General features: G+C 42.9%; 2 protein-coding genes across 7 annotated transcripts; both read right to left on the reverse strand.

The window, feature by feature from the left end:
• Positions 1 to 265: 265 nt before the first annotated feature.
• safb (scaffold attachment factor B) lies at positions 266 to 7,876 on the reverse strand. Of its 2 annotated transcripts, none has more exons than XM_005479027.4 (21): positions 7,587 to 7,876; positions 7,194 to 7,290; positions 6,734 to 6,798; positions 6,440 to 6,649; positions 6,294 to 6,353; positions 6,169 to 6,208; positions 4,934 to 5,360; positions 4,504 to 4,547; positions 4,310 to 4,419; positions 4,060 to 4,209; positions 3,638 to 3,726; positions 3,364 to 3,413; positions 3,178 to 3,263; positions 2,919 to 3,061; positions 2,663 to 2,768; positions 2,281 to 2,477; positions 2,010 to 2,178; positions 1,543 to 1,616; positions 1,398 to 1,456; positions 1,247 to 1,301; positions 266 to 1,155 (listed from the first exon to the last, which is right to left on the reverse strand). In XM_005479027.4, exons 1-21 carry the CDS (start codon positions 7,737 to 7,739, stop codon positions 1,035 to 1,037), a joined length of 2,505 nt encoding a protein of 834 aa, XP_005479084.1. In that variant the 5' UTR covers positions 7,740 to 7,876; the 3' UTR covers positions 266 to 1,034. The 2 variants fall into 2 exon arrangements, with proteins under 2 accessions (XP_005479084.1, XP_013123391.1); XM_013267937.3 differs by having other exon boundaries at positions 2,618 to 2,768.
• Positions 7,877 to 8,514: 638 nt separating this feature from the next.
• malt2 (MALT paracaspase 2) lies at positions 8,515 to 18,146 on the reverse strand. Of its 5 annotated transcripts, none has more exons than XM_005479028.4 (17): positions 17,871 to 18,146; positions 17,281 to 17,435; positions 16,941 to 17,107; positions 15,466 to 15,596; positions 15,162 to 15,306; positions 14,893 to 15,080; positions 13,591 to 13,687; positions 13,334 to 13,384; positions 12,943 to 13,032; positions 12,650 to 12,853; positions 12,312 to 12,489; positions 12,158 to 12,232; positions 11,900 to 12,027; positions 10,190 to 10,339; positions 9,942 to 10,099; positions 9,642 to 9,779; positions 8,515 to 9,216 (listed from the first exon to the last, which is right to left on the reverse strand). In XM_005479028.4, exons 2-17 carry the CDS (start codon positions 17,415 to 17,417, stop codon positions 8,773 to 8,775), a joined length of 2,481 nt encoding a protein of 826 aa, XP_005479085.1. In that variant the 5' UTR covers positions 17,418 to 17,435; positions 17,871 to 18,146; the 3' UTR covers positions 8,515 to 8,772. The 5 variants fall into 5 exon arrangements, with proteins under 5 accessions (XP_005479085.1, XP_005479089.1, XP_005479088.1 ...); XM_005479032.4 differs by lacking the exon at positions 17,871 to 18,146 and adding an exon at positions 17,757 to 17,780; XM_005479031.3 differs by lacking the exon at positions 17,871 to 18,146 and adding an exon at positions 17,644 to 17,773.
• Positions 18,147 to 18,161: the final 15 nt, after the last annotated feature.

Here is an 18,161-nt window from a genome sequence, read left to right on the forward strand (position 1 = left end):
CCTCATACCGCTTCATTTCTGAGAGCCACAAGGACTGTTTCATAAACTAGGACAGGACATTTTCACTGCCATGTCCAGTAACTGTTGGTGCAATTTTATTTGCAAAAGCTAAATAAGCGAGTACCACTGATGCCACAATACCTTTAAAAATCTGACAAAAATAATGCGCATGTGCATTGTGCGTGTGCAGTTTTATACCCTAAGCTTCGGTGCCACCGAGCGGCCCATAAAATGTTTTAAAAACATGCACAAAACTAGAAAGACATTTGAATCACGACCACACATTTAATTCTAGAATTTATCACAAGTCTAAAAGGAAAGCTGGAAAAACAAAAACGTTACAAGCAAGAAGAATCAAAGTGTGACATTTAATTTTAAAACGCTTTCATCTGCAACAAACTTTCACCGAGCATCTTTTTAAAAATGACGAGAACCTGAAACTCTCAAATTATTTTCAATAAAGTTTCATCAAAAACAAAAAAACAACAAGAATAAAACAAAAACTTCTAAGGGACTTGGATACAGAAAGGAGGCTTGTGAGGTTAGGTCCATGAACTCAGGCGTCTAAAGCCTCTTTCAGACATGTGCTCTTCTTCATTAAACTGACAGCATCAACATATCAGCATCCTGATCACGCTTCCTTAAAAGACAAAAAATAAAAAAAAAATGTGGAAATCTGTCTAGGTCAAACCTAGAAACATCCATGTATTATTGAAGCCAGCAATATTACATATCACATGTCTGAAAAGGGTTTAATAAACATCTGAATTTATTTTACACGCACACACGCACGCACTCACGCCAACTTGCAAATGCATAACAGCTGTGATGTACAAACAAGGTAGGGCTGTATGATAAATACACTATCACTGTATCACAAAAGGATAAACACACTTCCATCAAAAATGGATGGGAATTGTGCCAAAAACGGAAAAAAAATAATCCTGATTTTAAAAAATTATTTTTTCTTTTCTTTTTTTTTTTTTACAAAAACAACATAACCACATCATTACACAACCGTCTCCAGACAGGCATCAGTAACGACGACCGAAGGCTCCGCCCTGCAGCCCGCTGCCCTGCATCAGCTGGTTCTGTCTGTTAAGCGCTCCGGAGAGAGACTGAGATGTTCCCGTGTTCATGTAGCCGCCACGGCCTCTGAAATCAAAGACGCACGGACATCAGCTCTGTTGTGAAACGAGCGAGGCTAGCTGCAAACAAAACAAGACTGAATCCAGAAGCTACTCACCCAGCCATTCCTCCCCGTGCCATGTGGCTCTGGCCTGGGATGGCTCCATCCCGACCTGGAATTTAAAAAAAAAGAAAAAAGATCCAAGTTAAGATAGCAGTGCTTTTAGCTACTTTTTGTAGCTAATACCTTAAAGCGCAGGTTGACCTACCTTGCCAGGGTCTGTCTCCATCCATCTTACGGTTAGAATCCCAGTCACGACCGCCCTCCCTAATAAAAAAAAGGGAAACTGCATTAGTGGACTATAAAAGTTGCTTATTGCGCTTGAAAAGAAGCCAGCATAGAGTGATATTCACCTGGGATTCATGCGCTTGTCATAGCCTCCACCCCAGGAGTCTCTTCCGTCTCTGCCGTGTCTTTCTGAGAAGTGCTGCAAAAGGACACAAGACAGCTGAAATTTTCATATTCTCACATCTCACATGCAGACGCTACATATTCTACACACTAAATGTTCAGCGTTTAGTGGCTTTTGCTGTTAGTTAAAGCTCTGAACCACAACAACATATCAATACTGTGGGAGCTCACTTTAAAGAGCACTCGTGTTTGACATCCACACGCCAAGCCAGTGAAGCCGCAGTGCTCAGCTCAACAGTGTTTTATTTAACTTAAGCGGCTTTGCCGGTGTGCATGTTCCACATCTAGACTTCAACATGCAGAATTTAGGAGTCAGGGTGGTGCCAACAATAAATATTTGTGTTTTTTTAACTCACTGTGTTTCTTTTTCTAACAGAATAAGATCTGGGAGGAGGATGCAGGTTATTACCTGACCATCTCTGTCAGCACCCATATTACGGGTGTTGTCCCGCCTGTCCATCATCATGTCGTCTTGGTAACGTCCCCTTTCTCTGTGATCAAAGTCCTGATAGCGACCAAAGTCTGAGCGGCCGTAACGGTCATCCATGGCCATACGCTTATCAGGCCAGTCATCTTTCCTAAAAAGAACCACAACAACCACAAGGATGGACCAGTGAGCAGAGCTGGATGCAGCAGATAAACGCAGCATGCATCAGTGTCACCACACTATGTCACTGTACCTGCCGTCCATGTCGTAAGGCCTCTTAATGGGGCGTCGCTCCTGTTCATAGCGCAGCTGCTCCTGCTGCCGTCTCAGCTCCTCGCGCTCTCTGAGGATCCTTTCCTGCTCTCGCCGCCTTTCGTACTCAATGCGTAGCCTTTCACGCTCCAGGAACTGACGCTCCATGCGATCTGCGTCGAGGCGCTGCTTCTCAGCCTGCAAATGAAATCATTTGATTACAGTTAATTCATACATCTTTAGAACTAACAGGGATTAAAGGTGAGAAGTGTTTATATGGGAGGAATGAAAGCAAATGTAGTGATTATGTGCAGAGTGCATCGGATTGAGAGTTGTACCAAAGGACGCATATTTGGAGGCAGAGATGAGTCATGTGACGATACCTCCAACCAGTGTCTCTTCCTCATCAAGTGGTTTCGCTCCTCCCTCTCCCGAAAGAGACGGATGCGTTCGCGCTCTCGGTCAGGTCGGAATTCCCGATTGCGGTCACTGAATGAAAACAGCAAAGATCAGCTGTTATTCATTATCCGATCAAAACCTCAGCTAACTGCTAATCTATATAAGTGTCTTTATGAATACATTCTGTATTGTTAAGCTCCATGATGGGCTAAGTATTGTTTCTGTATTCATGATCCTTACGTGAATCTGCGTCTCTCGACCTCTCTGATCTCCCTCTCCCTCTGCCTTTGTCTCTCTCTCTCCCTCTGCTCCTTAATCTGGTCAAATGACAAGATGTCTTTCCTCTCCTTACTCGAAGAAGTTCGGTCCCGACTCTTGGTGCTCTGAAGAAAGAGCAGAAGATCGTAAAGTCGGGCATGATCTAACCACTTCATGCATCAACAAAACAACACTGATTAAGAGGGAGATGGCAGTAACAGGGTCATTAATCATTACTTACCCTCTCCTTGCTTTTGCTTTTGGTTTTGACACTGATAACAGGCTCTCCCTTGGACTTGTCCATAACTACAGTCCTCTCATTTCGTCCTGCCAAACAAACAATTATTAATGTCAAGTATGTAATAAAGGGTTTTTTTTGTTTTTTTTTTAAATCATGTCCAGGTGGAAATTCTAACACATCTCACACCTTTGCCATCTTTTCCTTCTCCCTCAGACTTCTCATCCTTTCCATCAGACCTGCAGAAACATCCATATTGTCAGAAATCATTGAACAGTTAATCTGATCCTTATCTTGGTTTATACAAAGGGTTAAATGTCTGACAAACTACCCAGACACATGGCATGCTAAAAATATAAATACACCGGTGATATTTAAAAGCTCACTGGGCCAAACTTTCCCAGAAGAAGAGGCACTTTTAGCGATATTACTCAAACATAAGTCAACAGTCTGGCAGTCTTACTTGGAGTCAGTGGAGTGTCTCCTGTCACTGCTGGACCTCTTGGGGTCGTTCTTGTCAGCTGGCTTCTTCCCTGCAGGTTCATTTTTAGCCTGCAATGTTTAAACGGGAACATGTTTATTCACAAGACCAAGCTCAACATCAGTGTGTTTAAAGAAAAATACTACTGCCTTCTCTATAGCTTTCTAATTACTTCAGATCATTTCTAATCTTTGCCATTTCTAACTATTATACTTACTGCATGTTTTTTTATTTAGAGCCAACACTTTAGTCTGATTATATCCATCAGTCTAACAAAGTTTTAGGCATTGCAATACATCTAAACAGAAAATAGACTGCTGCTTCCAGATGATCAGACTGTCAGATGAAATGTTAGTTACAGAAGAATAAATACTAAAATCAGCCGTCCTTCTCCCCACACTCACCCGCTCCACAGAGATCATCCTGCCATGCAGCTCAGTCCTGTGAAGGTGGCTGATACACTTGGTTGCTTCCTCTGTGGATGACATGGTGACAAACCCGTAGCAGCGAGCCCCGGGACTCTTGGCATTGGTCACCACCTTAGCTCCAACAACCTGCAGGACATTTATAAAGCCCATTAATATTTCCTGTTGCGCTCATGCAAAAAGTAACTGTGTGGCGACACTGGTGAGAGACTGTTTTCAATCGACTAACCTTGCCATATTTGCTGAAAAGCGTCTTCAGATCAGTCGCTCTGGTAGTGGAAGAGAGACCACTGACCCACAGATTCCTGCTGCTGCTTGCTGCGGGCCCAGCTCCAGCACCTACACATGTGCACATAAAATTAATGAGCACACAGCCATTGAAAACAAGACCGCCAAGACAAAGAAGCCACTTGATTCACTCACCCTTTTCATCCTTCGACTCGGTCTTGCCATCTTTGTCCTCAGAGCTAGAGAAGAAGGGGGAAAAAAAGCCATCAACCTACAACGGTGAGGATGTTGGCGAGGACATCCACGATCTTCTGGCACACATGTTTGCATTTCTGTTATATAGCATCTCTCATTGCCTACAGCGATCAACCCAACATGTACCATAGTGCAGTGATTTATTGGCGAATAAAAGGAGTTATATCCTCTGGCAATCCGAATAGTTAGGTTTTTAATGGATAATAAAGTGGGACAGGTGAGTGCAAGGAATGAAAAATGGGGGAAACAAAACAAAACAAATGTACAAAACGATTTACCTCCAAAAGAGCATCCAAATTTTGCTAGCACAAAGGGGCCAAAGCAACAGAGATAACCATTTTTGGTTTCTAGTATACAGAAAGCAACAAACCTCTTTTTCTGATCATCGCCCTCTACAGAAGAGGACTCTTTCAGTGTCGAGGCTGAATCCGCAGCAGCTTTCTCTTCTGTCTTCTCATCCTCCTCAACCTTCTTAGCCCCCGTTTCTGAATCAACAGTTTCACCCTCGCCGCCCTGTTTGCTTACACTAACAGCCTGCGACATTTTGTTTTCACTGTCAAGTGTCTCTTCTGGGGCGTTCTGTTCCTCCCCAACCTCTTTGGGATCAGTCCCCACAACATCCCCGCTGCCCTCCGCATCTCCAGCGGCAGTCACGTTGGACTGGGCACCTGTGTCGGACACACTTTCTTCCCCTCCGGCGGTGGCTCCTTGGTCTTCTTCAGGGCTCGTCTCGTGGCTCTGGTGTTGATCTTCGTTATGCGGCTCAGATAAACAAGACCCGGCTACTTTGTCATTTTCTACGGATTTAACAGGAATAGAATGGCACATAGTTTAATCACTTCTGAAACACATCAATGGTTAACGAGGAACTGGCAAGGCCTGGATTAGGAACGTCATGACCACTGGCCTGTGCTCTTAGAACTATGTATTAAAACGATGACCCTAAAGAGAGACTGGAAAAGGGCCCAAAGGCTGTCGGGACAACCGAGCAACTAAAGGGGCTAAAACTCATTTCTCAAGCTCAACCACTTCACTCTTTTCACCTGATCCAAGACAGACAAAGAGTAGAGTGCTGAAGAGAGCCACAACATCAGCAGTACACCGGAGGCTCGCTGAACTCCATCTTCTTTCAGCCTTTGAGACTTTTCCAGCGTCCATTGGTAGTGAGCAGACCTTCAGCTCAAGTCCAGCAGTTTCTTATCCAGCTGATTTCTGATTCAGCGTCTTTAAAAAGTCGTAAGAGTTGACAAATCTTGATGCATCTTCTTTGCCTTGACCTTCACGTGGCAACCTAGAAACACTACAATCACCTGCAACAGCTTAAACCTCCCTCACCTTGAAACTGAATTGCTGGCAGTGTGAATCAACTTGTTAACCACAGTCACGTGAGCATGTGAGAAGAGACACGGTAACTCGACCGATATTTACAAATGAAGAAAGAAAAGATCATATGTGGCTAAACAAATTTCAACACCAAGTCAGCAATTCCCTTTGGGCTTCCAGTCTCTCTTGTTGGTTGAAACTAAACAAAGTGTTTGCATTTTCAAGCTTAACACTGCACATCTACACCTCAACCTTATGATGAGCCAATTTTTTTTACAGTACCTGTTTCTTCTTTCGTGTCGTCAGCCTCTGGATCCTGAGCCTGAGACACAGAAAATTATGTCTGTTAAAACGTTATCGTGTTTTAACAAGCTCTGCAGGTGTAAGAAATGTGTTAGTAAACGCACCACATCGGCTGCTGAAAATGTTGCATCTTCATCCTTATCCAGCATCTCAAATTCATCCATCTGTTAAAATATATTCAAATAAACTAACATTAAAACAGAGTTACAAGCAAAGATTTAGCAGACATGTTTCTAGGATTGTCTCTCACCTCTGGACCTCTGGTGTCTTCTTCTGACTCGAGTGCCCTGTAGTCATTTTCTTCATTCATCCCCGTGTCGTCCTCTCTGTAAAAGTTCTCGCTTCCAAACTCGTCATCTTCAGCTGGTATTCCGTTGTCATTCTCAGTCTCATCCAGAATGTTCATGTCAAGGATGTCCATGTCCTGCATGTTCTCGTGTTCATCCTCCTGATTATCCTCCTGATGAGACAAAGAAGTTTTTAATACATCAGCCGTAGCATCCAAACTGGAGGAAAAGCAAGATAATCCTATCAATAAACTTACATGGCCATCGCGGGAATCCTCCTCCATAGTGCCATCCTCCGGTTCATCGTTCTCCTGCTTGGTATCTGAAGAAAATACACTTTAGTTTAGTCTTCGCCTGATTTTGACAGGTGTCAAAATCTCTCCCACGCATATTCTGTTATCCTTGCTCTTGCTATACTCTTCTTTTAAACCCCCAAAACGGCCTAAAAGTTTTATTGACAGTATTAAAACTATTTGTCCATAAAGATGTGGGAATTATAAAGGCAAGGAAGTTTGCATCATTTGACTAACAACGAAATGTGCTCAGTTATGTGATGCGAACAGAAAGCGTTATATAACGAAATACCGTAATTATTCACGGATGCTGCACAAGCACGAAATACAACGACATGACGTATTACGAGTCACCAGGCTTGCAGAAGCCTCTCGGGCACAGAAACAAACGGAAAACGTGTTAAGAGCTTGCTGCAAATCTTACCTCTGGCAGCGCGTTTAGGTGTAACGTTAGCCTTCTTGGTGGTCAACTCCGGAGCGACGATAATCTCGTCTGGATTTCCACCCTCCTCCTCGATTGCCTGTTTGTCAAGAGTACGGCAAAAACGTTTTACAGATTGTACATTTAAGCAGCAGTTGAAATAAAACCATGTCAAATAGGTGAATGCACGCAAATTAGCGGCATTAGCGAGTTATGTGGTACAAGCGTATGCTAGCACTTAGCATACATTTAGGGTCAACGGCCTCGTAGCGTAGTACGCTCGGACTTTTGCGGCTGTTTGAGCGTCAAACTAAACTCCTGTAATGCAGGCCTTTCTGTGCATTTGAAGCATTGTTATTCAGCGACTGGCTGTTTAAGGGACTGTACGATTCAGACCTTTTTAAGACGCTCCGATAGCACGCTCTTCACGCCCGTCGTGTCCAGGTTTCGTTTCTTCAGCTCGGCCTTCAGGTCTATAACCCGCAGTTCCGACAGTTTGCGCACTTCTGCACCCTCCGGCACCTCCACATCTGCTGATGGGTCAGCCATCGCAAGACACGGAAAAATATCTCTTCAGCTTGCAATAGTAATAATAATATTCCTTCAAAGAGCCGTGTTTACTGGCGCCGTACAACGAATGGGAGCTGCAGGATTACTAAATTACTGCAAAATGGCGGATGCTGCAAGTTGTGGGCAAAGGTGGTGACGACACAGCGCAGGCGCAGTGCAGCGATAGTGCGGAGACTGGCACCAACCAGCCGGAGAGCGCACAGTATACTAAAGTAAACAGCTGCTGTTATTTATGCAAGCGTTAAAACACGATGAAAGCACACAGACAGCATGCTGTCAAGGAACTGTTTTAGTTAGGAGTTCTTCTTTTCTGCTCCCATCATCTTCCTCCTTCTTACCCTACCTCTAACATCCTCCTCTGTTACACCAACCATATCCACTCGCTCCACCCACTCCACCCCGCCTGCACTTTTTCACCTGTCTTGTGCACTGTCCACTGCTTTGGATGGTTGACCCCAAGTATTAAAATTCTTCCTCCTTCACTGTTACACCTGTCTCCCTCTCATTCACACACTGCTGACTTTTATTCCTTTTCTCTCCAGTGCATACCTGCACCTCTCCAGGCCATCTTCCACCTTCCTATTCTCACTACACATCACAGCGTCATCTTTGAACGTCATAGTCCATCTCTGCAAACAAGAAGGATCTCAGATGTAATCCCACCCCTACCTTAAACCCATATGTCCCTCCAGCTGCACCTCACCACTGTCTTAGTGTCCTCATACATGTTTTTATAAGGCATGTTACAAAAAGGTTAAGGTATAAAGTTTATGCTTTATTCTCCTGTTTTGAAGGCAGTCTTTTGATTGCATAACATTGTTACAAATCCATAAAAAAAACATTACACAACTTAATGCATAGTTAATACAAAGATCACAGCTTAAACGGCCCCCATACAGTCCAGGCTGAATTTAAAGAAATGCCATATTAACAGGACTTGTCTGTCAAGCTTTCCACACATTCATGATTTTGTACTGCCGATTTATTAGTGGGTAAAGGCTGGATCTCAGTCTCAGTAAGAATGAAAATTGTACATGTCACTGAACTTGTAGTTCGAGTCATTTACTTTACTGTGGGGCAAACTTTTGCTGGCAACAAGAGGTCGAGGGTTATCTAGTATTTCGGGACTGTCAGTCTCCTCTGGCACATTGGCACTCCTGGGTGATGTCAGGGAGCCACCGGTGAAAGACACACTGGCACTTTGTGCATGATGTGACCATGTGTTTGAGGCTCTTCCAGTCGGGGACAAGTCTTCACCAAAGGAGGAGCATCCGGGAAAGTTAAAGGAGTCGAGGCTGAAGGACGAGGAGGCAGCGCTGACGCGAGCTGCTCGGGGTTCGTGGAGATTGAGTTTGGAGACCAGTGGTCTGCCGACTGTTACTTGCTGCCTTTCTTGTACTTCCTCATCCATGTTGGAGTAGGTGTAATGAAGGCATATTGTGAATGTGAGCTCCCTCTATAAAGACAGTGAAGAACACAGTTTGGTTTTGGTTTTTTTAGCAGTTATGAAAAAGTATTGGCTTCAGTCTTTAATGCATATTATTAAACTGCCTTTAGATGGCATAGATAATTTTTTTAAGTTTCTTTAAGGCAGTGATTCCCAAAGTGTGGGTCGAGGCCCCCTGGGGGCCACAGCAAAACAAAAATTCACTTTGAAATTATTTATTTATTCACATATTTATATAAATGTATTTATTTCTATGAAAAATACATTAATACTGGTAATAAGAGGAGGTTAATTTGTGACATTACTCATTACTTTGACCCTTTGAAGGGATTTCCTGTTTTTTAAGTGAGCTGCAGCAGGCTTGACATTGGAAATGGCTGCTCTGAGGTCATAAATAGAAGAACTTATTGTAAAAATAGGGAAAAATGACAGACCTTGAGTCTCTGCAGGCTGCGGATCCGCGTGTAGAGACTGTGGGCTTCCGGTGAAGGAAGCTCCTCTTTTATCAATAATAAACATCCAGCTTCCAGTAGAGACTCCTGATTGCTCTTCTTCAAATCAATGTCCACATCCTGCAAAAGTGATACGAAAACTGTGTAAAGCTCAGTGCATTTTCAATTAGATGCTTGTGCTTTAAGGAGATGCAGCAGCAAATTTAGTCCTGGGTAAAATTTTGTCTGTTCTGTATTGAATCACAAGCTTTTTAAATCTAAGTGGAACATTATGTCTCACACCTCAGGGAAATCGGTAAGCTGAGCCGAGCAGGAGACTATTTCATCGGGTTTGTCAAGTATCCGAGTGTAGATGACCATGACGTTGGAGAATTCTGCAGCAAATCCAAGCTGAACCTTCACTCCACAGTCAAACTGGAGGTAACGGCTTTCAGGGAGAACTGTGAAAAAAATAAATAAATAAATACGAGTAGAAATGTCTTTTTTTGCTTTTTGAAATATTTCATCATTTCAGTTAATACTTTTTTTACCATGTGCAATAGCCCACTGCAGGTTTCGAGCTGAAGAGGATGCTGAACACTCAGAAACCTGTATCCTGTCAGTGAGGGAGCGTCTTTCAGAGAGATTACTGCGGAGCTCCAGCGCCTGCCGCCCTCGTGTGATTACACAGCGACCCATGTCTGAGAAGAAAAAACAAGCTTTAATATTGGGGGCACAGATGTGACGTGTCTATTTTTCTGTTCCAGGACATTATTTTTGTTTAAAACACTTTAATAATAGGATTAATATGCATTTTAAAAAGTGTCATAGACGATCTTAGAGCTTTAAATAACTGGATTAAATCAATTAAATAGTTTTTCTTGCAGGCTGTGCCACTAGATCTTAAATCTGTCATAAGACTAAACAGGCCATAAAATCAACAGATAATTGTAAAGACATTTAAAATAGAAATGATGCACTCAGTTTGCAGTTATAGTTTGCACCATTCAGTGTGGGTTACTCCAAAGAGTTCTCAGTTTTTTCATGCTACAGCATGTATAAGTGGGATATGACCAGACCTGCAACATCCTCCTTGTTAAACAGCATTTAGTGGGCTTTCAGGTTTCCCCTCATATCCACGTAAGCATATTGCTGCACCTTGACTCAGTCCATCTAAGTCTGCTAAATGTTGCCATTGAGTCAACATGCATGATAAGTGCTTACATGAAAAATCAGTGAGTACCTCCCCACTGACCCCCTTGGAATCAGCTTTTCTTCCTCCAATAACATTGATAGATTACATGAAGCCATGAAAAAATTTACCTTCGTGCTGTGAGCCATTTCCGAGTTACATGCATTTTAAAAACATAAGAGTGGCTTTAATAACGGTGCTCACAGTTTACACACAGTATCAAAGCTTCACCAAGGGTTCGAGCATCATGCCAAAAACGAAAGGAATCAGTTTGCTGTTGATGCTCACAACACAGGAGATGGATTTGCAAATTTATCCCAGCATTTCAGTAAATGTCAGGAATAATCATTTCTCAATACTCACACTACTTTGCAGATTTCCTGCAAAGTGAAGGATGTTGAAATGTTTTCACAGTTGAAATAGCTTGAAAATAAAAGCGAGTGGACTTCTGTAAGTTTTGTGAAGACGTTTCACAGCTCATCCAAGAGACATCTTCACTTCTAAAACTGTCGGAGTCGGATGTGTTTAAACCCTGTTCGGGGTTATCCCTTAAAAGGGTCGTTGACCCACTATTAATCGTGCTTTATCACATCAGCCAAGACGTGTGTCAGTGACACCTTGCCTCATCCTATCATGTGACCTATTATAGTAAACTGACACAATATTTTGGGGGGGGGGGCTTGGAAAGGATCTCAAGACTCCACTGTAGGTGGCCAACAGCTGGTGTCATAACCCAGCCACTCTGTTCAATGATTGTTATTCACAGTGGACATAAATGGCCCCTTTTACTCCTCTTTCAAATCTTCTGTCTTTGAGTTCCAAAATGTGAACATTGGCATCCTCGAAAGAGTGACATTTATCCTTTAGGTGCAGGTGTGCAGCTGAGTCTTGTCCTAAGGACTTAAAAAAGTCACCGGGAGCAGTGCGGCACTGCCAGAGCAGTTTACTCTGAACGTGAAATCAGCCAAACTGAAATCAGATATGTTTTTTTTTTTTTTGTTTGTTTTTTAGTTGAGGAATATTGCGATCCGACCTCTGATTATATCGTACAGATTGTTGTGTGCTCTACCTTCAGCCACTCTGTCGAGCATAACGGTGACCTTCTCATCTTCACAAACTCGCCGTTTGAGGAAGCTTATGAAGATGCCATTTGACACGTCTTCCCTCTTCACCTCATACGCTTCAGCGTCTACGCATCTAAAAGACAGCAACTTTCACATGAGTTTCACCTTGTAGCCTGAAGTAGAAATACACAATAAGTGCTAGAAAACAACACCCGATACTGAAGAAATTCAAAACTGAACCGCATTTAGGACTGGGAACTTACGTGGCATAACCAAACACTATATTTGCCGTGACCTTCAGCAGTCCAGGCTGCACAATGACATCATCGTGTGGGTTTCTGAAAAAGAAAACACACGAACAGATTCAGAGGCTCTGATTATAACTGCATTAAATTAAAAAAAAAAAAATACCCATACCTTTTGCGACACATGTCCAGCAGGAATACATTAAGACCAGTCTTTTTCTCCTGCATCTTTGTGAGTATGTTCTGTACACACAAGCAGTGCTCTGATGTGTAGGAGACCGGTGCGTCAATGGGAACCATGAAGCTGTTTCCATAGTTCTCATAGCCATGACCAGCAAAATATAGCAAACCTTCAGAAGTGAAGAAAAACAGATGCAATTATTTATCCTATTTGTATCCTCTTTTTTTTTTTTATTAAAAGTAGATTTTACAGACACAGTGCTGCATTTATTTTATCAGTAAAGAGCCTTGCAGTCACTCAAAGTGGACAGACTTATGCAGCAGACGTACCATAGACTCCTTTGTCAAGCAGCAACAGGAACTCAGTAACAGCGCTGTGCATCTCCTGCCAGTTGAGGTCGAGCAAGGAAACCACCTTAAAGTCCAACTGTCGAAGAAGGTTGGTCAACTCGTGGACATCAGAAATGGGAGCACACAGCTGCGTGTGGTGAATGTAGTTCATGTTACCAATCAGAAGAGCGACTTTGTCTGTGGCTGTGGACAGGAAGAGAATGAGCAGTGAAACACCCACAAATTGACAAAAGTAAGACTCGGTATTTGTCTGTTTGCTTGCATAAATTCACCATAAAAGTCCTTGGCAGATGGGGGCGGACTGGCTATCTGTTGGAGCGGATGTATTCCTGCTCCATAGGTTTTGTGGACTTCCTGTGACTCTGAGAACACCAAAAGAAAAGAACATGCTGTGTTATCTGATAACCAACAGTTTGTTTAACATCTCGTTTTCACTTCTGTAAAGCATGGTAACCAGACTTACTGTGTACTTCAGATTAACCCAATAAACCACAGCTATCAGCAGCTGTTTTTTAGGTTACAATATACACATGTACATTATCTATAAATACCACTTTTTAATTACCTCTTATATATAAAAAGAGGAATCAAAGTCAGAAAGGACATAGGAATTACAATATTGCGGTAGTTCCTGTAAATATTCTACCAGAAATTAAAGAGTACCTCGACCGCGGTCAACCTCTACCCAGGAGGCGTCAGTGACAGAACTGGGGCCTGCATGAAAGTGCAAAACAAGAACAGTTACCACAGCATGGTACTGCGATTTTGTAACTATACAAATGTGAAGTGTCAGACTTACTGTAATGTGCTTTTACTTATTTACTTCATGCAAATATATAAACATTTTAACATTAAGAGCTTACTAAATCTTCTCATTTATGTTTACAATCCTAATGTAGAAAATACAAACAATGCCTCACCGATGGTGACTGTTGCCGTGCTGCTCCACACCTCATGATACAAATTGAACACCTTGCAGGTGTACTCTCCTCTGTGTGCTGTGGTCACACATGGGATCTGCACAGATACAAAACATTAGCCACATAGAGCATCAAGCTGACATCAAGCTACAACCTCCAGAGATGGAAAATGAATGTGGGAGTGCTATAAACTTGTAACAGCCAAGTGAGTATGGGCAGAAAAGTGACCCCCGGTACATGGAGTGATTTGGGTCCTTACTGATAGTCACATCCCTCGTGGGGACCAAAAAGCCATCACGTGACAGCCAAAATGCAAATATTTAGGTTTTAAAATGCAGAACCCAGAAACCAATGGATGATGCTCACGTGTCTATCTCCATCTTTTATATACAGTCTATAACTGATATAACAATCAGCTGCATTTTAATGTGAAAGTTTAAAAAAAAATTAAGGTGCTGCAGACATGTGACAGTTTGTTACAAATGTTAAATGGACTGATTCTTATATTTATACTTTACTTGAGCAGAAGACGTCTTTTTTTCCTACGCATATGTGCTTTCTATCCAACACTCACCGAGGAACGCATCTCAGGGTTCAGTATCTTGCCCAAAGAAACTTTGGCATGCAGACTGGAGCAGAGAGGGATTGAACTACCAACCTTCCGATTAGTAGATAAACTAGAATACTTGCTCTATCTCCTGAGCCACCCAATCAAGTGAATGAGGTTCCAGTCACAGAGGTCACACAGTCGCCACCCATCCAGTAACCACTGGTGGAGGTTGATATCAGTTGCTGGGGAAATGATTACTAAAGCCCAAGTCACACAGACCAGTCAGTAAACCCCCAGGAACCACTTGCCAGTAGGGAAACATGTATTTTCCTTATCTGGTTGATAAAAACTTCCCGTTGTGATTGCTTGGATCGACGTGACAGACGTGTCTACAAGCATTGTGCAGTTAATCTCTGAGCTGTAATTGACTGCAACGTTGAGGCGTAACTTCTGATTTTAAGGCGAACACAGTACTCTCTCTGCAACTAATTTTATCCACCAAGCTCCAGGAACCATGGCCAAATAGTGGTTTTCCATCCCCACTACATCAACATACACAAAAATGCACATCTTTCCATCACAAATGGTGAATATATCATATCCAGTGCGCATGACATCACATGTAAATCCACTGTGCTCTTTAAGTGAATATAATTCAGTGGCTTTTCTCTTTTCTTTTTTTTTGGTTTGGTATGGTTTTCATATCCAATAGAGAAGCAGCTCTGTGAAGCCTAGCTGTGCTGCTTACTTACCCTGACTGAGCTCGTCTTTTGTTGTGGCATAGGCACTTTGTTGTGGTACCACTCATACTGTGCAGGTGGGTTTCCCTCTGCAGTGCACTCCAGGACTAGAATGTCCCCCTCAGAGGCTGCCTGGGACTGCGGGTGCTGGATGATATGCAACCCGCTCACTGAACCTGGAAACAGACTGCTGCTGCAGCCTGAGAAAATTCACCAAAACATTACATCACATGCTGAAAGATAAATTAAAACAACGTCAGAGAAGCAGAAGGAAGAAGAACCTGCAGAGCAGATCAAGCGAACTTTAGCCCACTTGGAGAAAACAAATTTCTCTCCATGGCTTATCCTGCAGATATAGTGACCCTGGTGGGCGGGGCTTAAAGGGCAAAGAACCAGTTCTGAGGAATTTCCTGTTTCCCCTAAAATCTATAAGAAAAAAGGAAAAAAAATCAATATGCATGAGAGTTCATAGCTGAAACTGTATTAAGATATTAAGATGGCAAGCTATCTCATTGCCTCTGCGGGTTTATGCAGGAATCTTTTTCCTTCTTTTTATAATCCGTTAATCACAAAAGTTTCAGTGACCTCCTGTTTGCCTTTGAACCACTGGTAGCCGAGTCCGGGGGGACCAGAGGTCCGGCAGGTCAATACCACACTGCTCCCAGGTGCGGCTTCCTGGGACTGCGGCTGCACTGTGATCTGGATCTGCTCTGCCACTACCACACAAACACACAACATGAGCAATCACATCACAGGAGAGAAGAAACAAATACAGGGCATTACTAAATATTACTGTTAGAGACTAAACTGGGAAAAAAAACTGCTCCACGCTCACTGACCCCTATGTTATGTACACGTGTTCAGCTGCTTGTTACTTTTTAGGCCTCTCAGTAGTAATTACCCTTAGTACCAGTTTAAACATCAAGGCCTAGTATTGTTACTGACCATGTCTATCTTTTAGTGACCCCAGTGTATTAGATTTATGACACGTGCAAAACGACCAATACTGCTGTGCATATGTGAGTAAATCAGACTCATTGTAAATCAGTGGGCTCGTGCTTGCTGCTTACAATCTGCATACTACCTGCATACGGACACACCCCCATTTCTTTATATAAGGGGAAAAAGTTTACCTGGAGATGAAGTGGAAAGAGTTGTGATGTTGTAAGAGAGACGCCTACATCACCGAGGCAAGAAAGAAGGAAAAAATGCGACTAGGGAAACTTAAATAATGGTGTCCGAAATCTGAGGAGGTAGCCAGAAAAGGGGCAGCTTACCAAAGAGTTTACACAGGAGTGATCACTGCAATTACTGGCTGAAATAACGAGGGTGCCGAATTACATTTCCCCTGAGATGCTCACTAAAAGTTAAACTTGATATGAGAAGACTAACAGGCTATAAGAAAAAGAAGAAAACGGGCAGCGGAAAAGGAGAATGTGATCTATCAGCCGCAGATGATAAACTTACTCTATGAAACTGGACTGTAAGTGAGGAAATCCAGTATAGCCAGAAGTCATGTTTAATTAAAGATAGGATGAGATAAGAGATACTGGAATGTGTTTAAATGTAAAAGTTAAAGCCTATACTTTACCATTAAGCATTCTGTTTTCTTTACAAGTAATTTTATTTTTAAATGTAGATGTATTTTGGGGAATTTTGTGGCTTATGGGGTTCTGGAAAACTGTTTGTAATTATCAGGGTTAGGGTAAGCCTTATTATTAGTAACAGTAGTATTTCAGTATTCATTTACGCACAGATTTGTGTGTATGCCCTGTTAGTAAATAAGGGTCAGTGAGTTTACTGTAGTCAAATGGCCTCCACAGTCACATGATTGAGATGACAGTCACAGTCATCAGAATTAAGGTAGTTCTGAAGGCAAAAGGAAGTACTAGTGAGGTGTACCTAATAAAGCGGCTGGTGAATGTATGTTTTACAGTTACATGATCTAAACAGGACTATTTCTTCCTCCTGGTTACAAGGAAACAGTAGGTAACAGTAACAGTAAGAAAACAGACTTACATACATTTGCATATATAACGACCCAGTGACTTCTCCTTTACCTGCAGTGGTGAGGAACTGCACAGCTTCCTGGTGCTCCATCTTCCTCAGGCAGTGGAGCAGGAAGTCCAGGGAGCAGGAACGCTCAGCCAGCAATGCCAGCAGGGTGCGTGCCGGGCTGCCTGCAGGACTCAGCACCTGGAGAGAACAGCTGGTCAGCTCCCGCTCACTGCAGGAGAAGGGCCAGTGTGTGATGTTAGCAGATGGTGGCATAGTCAGTCTTGATGGGGATCCATAACCCCCCATAACCACACACCATACAGTAAAGACACGGTTTAAGTTTTAGAAACTGTGAATAAAGTGTAAAGCTACCACCTTCACGTGATGCCTTCAGGGTCTCACCTGCAGCAGAATTTCGGCTGCTCGGACACCGCGTTAGCTAGCTGCCTCCATCCACAGGTGGAGTTGTCCAACATCTTTGCCAGCTTAATTAGGATTTCGTCGCTCAGAGTACCGATGCTCCTTTTCCACTCCTCCATCTTCGTAATTCTTCACTACTAACAAAGCAGGACATCGAATTTAAACTTTAGGAGCTAAAATCGCCGAGTGACTGCGCAAACGCTTCTACCTCGAGGTGTGACTGACAGCGGTGATCTACAACATTGCTTTGATTGTTGAATGAATGCACTACTTATTCGCCTACGGAGCCGAAACACCACTAACCTATGGGTTGTAAACACAGCCTCGGGTTTTCCCGTTTCTTACTTTATGAAAATCCGCCTCTAACTGCACACGCCCGCGGATCATAGCACCGCGGTGAAGTAAGGTGAAGACTTAACAACGAAACCCCCTAAAATTGAACTGAGTTGAACTCATACCAAACTATCAAGACGTCCATTAATAGCTGCGCCAAGTGCCGCTTCCGCTATTTAGCGCTACTAAAACCTTAGTTTTTTGGGGGGGTTCAGCCGTTAAATAAGCGCTGGACTTACCAGATTTACAAAAAGCCGGTGGACTCTCAGATACATAGAAAGAGGAACGAAGTTACTTTTACATTAACGAGATAGATGATGCATCCTGATACAATCACTCTTCCAATCCTGCATGATTTGTTCCCCAGATGAGTCGCTTCTCATTTCGGTTCCTCGTTTCTGCAGCCCCTGCTGCGCGCAGTCATTTGCATGAAGCGTTTTTTATGGCAACACCACCACTGTAGCAAGTATTTAAAGATCAGCGCAATAACTATTACAAACTGCGACCCAGAGCTTTTCCTGTGACTTGGG

This window comes from Oreochromis niloticus, linkage group LG23 (genome assembly GCF_001858045.2).
Source record: "Oreochromis niloticus isolate F11D_XX linkage group LG23, O_niloticus_UMD_NMBU, whole genome shotgun sequence".
NCBI lineage: Eukaryota > Metazoa > Chordata > Actinopteri > Cichliformes > Cichlidae > Oreochromis > Oreochromis niloticus.

Bases quoted from the DNA above. Each gene is read 5' to 3' on its own strand.
- safb (XM_013267937.3), bottom strand. From the start codon at position 7,739: ATGGCTGACCCATCAGCAGATGTGGAGGTGCCGGAGGGTGCAGAAGTG. The intron at 5,361-6,168 runs GTACTGTAAAAA...TTAAATCCGTAG, and splicing joins CGACACGAAAGAAGAAACAG to AAAATGACAAAGTAGCCGGG. The intron at 1,156-1,246 runs GTGAGTAGCTTC...CTTTGATTTCAG, and splicing joins GCACGGGGAGGAATGGCTGG to AGGCCGTGGCGGCTACATGA.
- malt2 (XM_005479028.4), bottom strand. From the start codon at position 17,417: ATGGAGGAGTGGAAAAGGAGCATCGGTACTCTGAGCGACGAAATCCTA. The intron at 17,108-17,280 runs GTGAGACCCTGA...CTTCTCCTGCAG, and splicing joins CAGCCGAAATTCTGCTGCAG to TGAGCGGGAGCTGACCAGCT. The intron at 12,854-12,942 runs GTGAATTTATGC...TCCTGTCCACAG, and splicing joins ATCTGCCAAGGACTTTTATG to CCACAGACAAAGTCGCTCTT.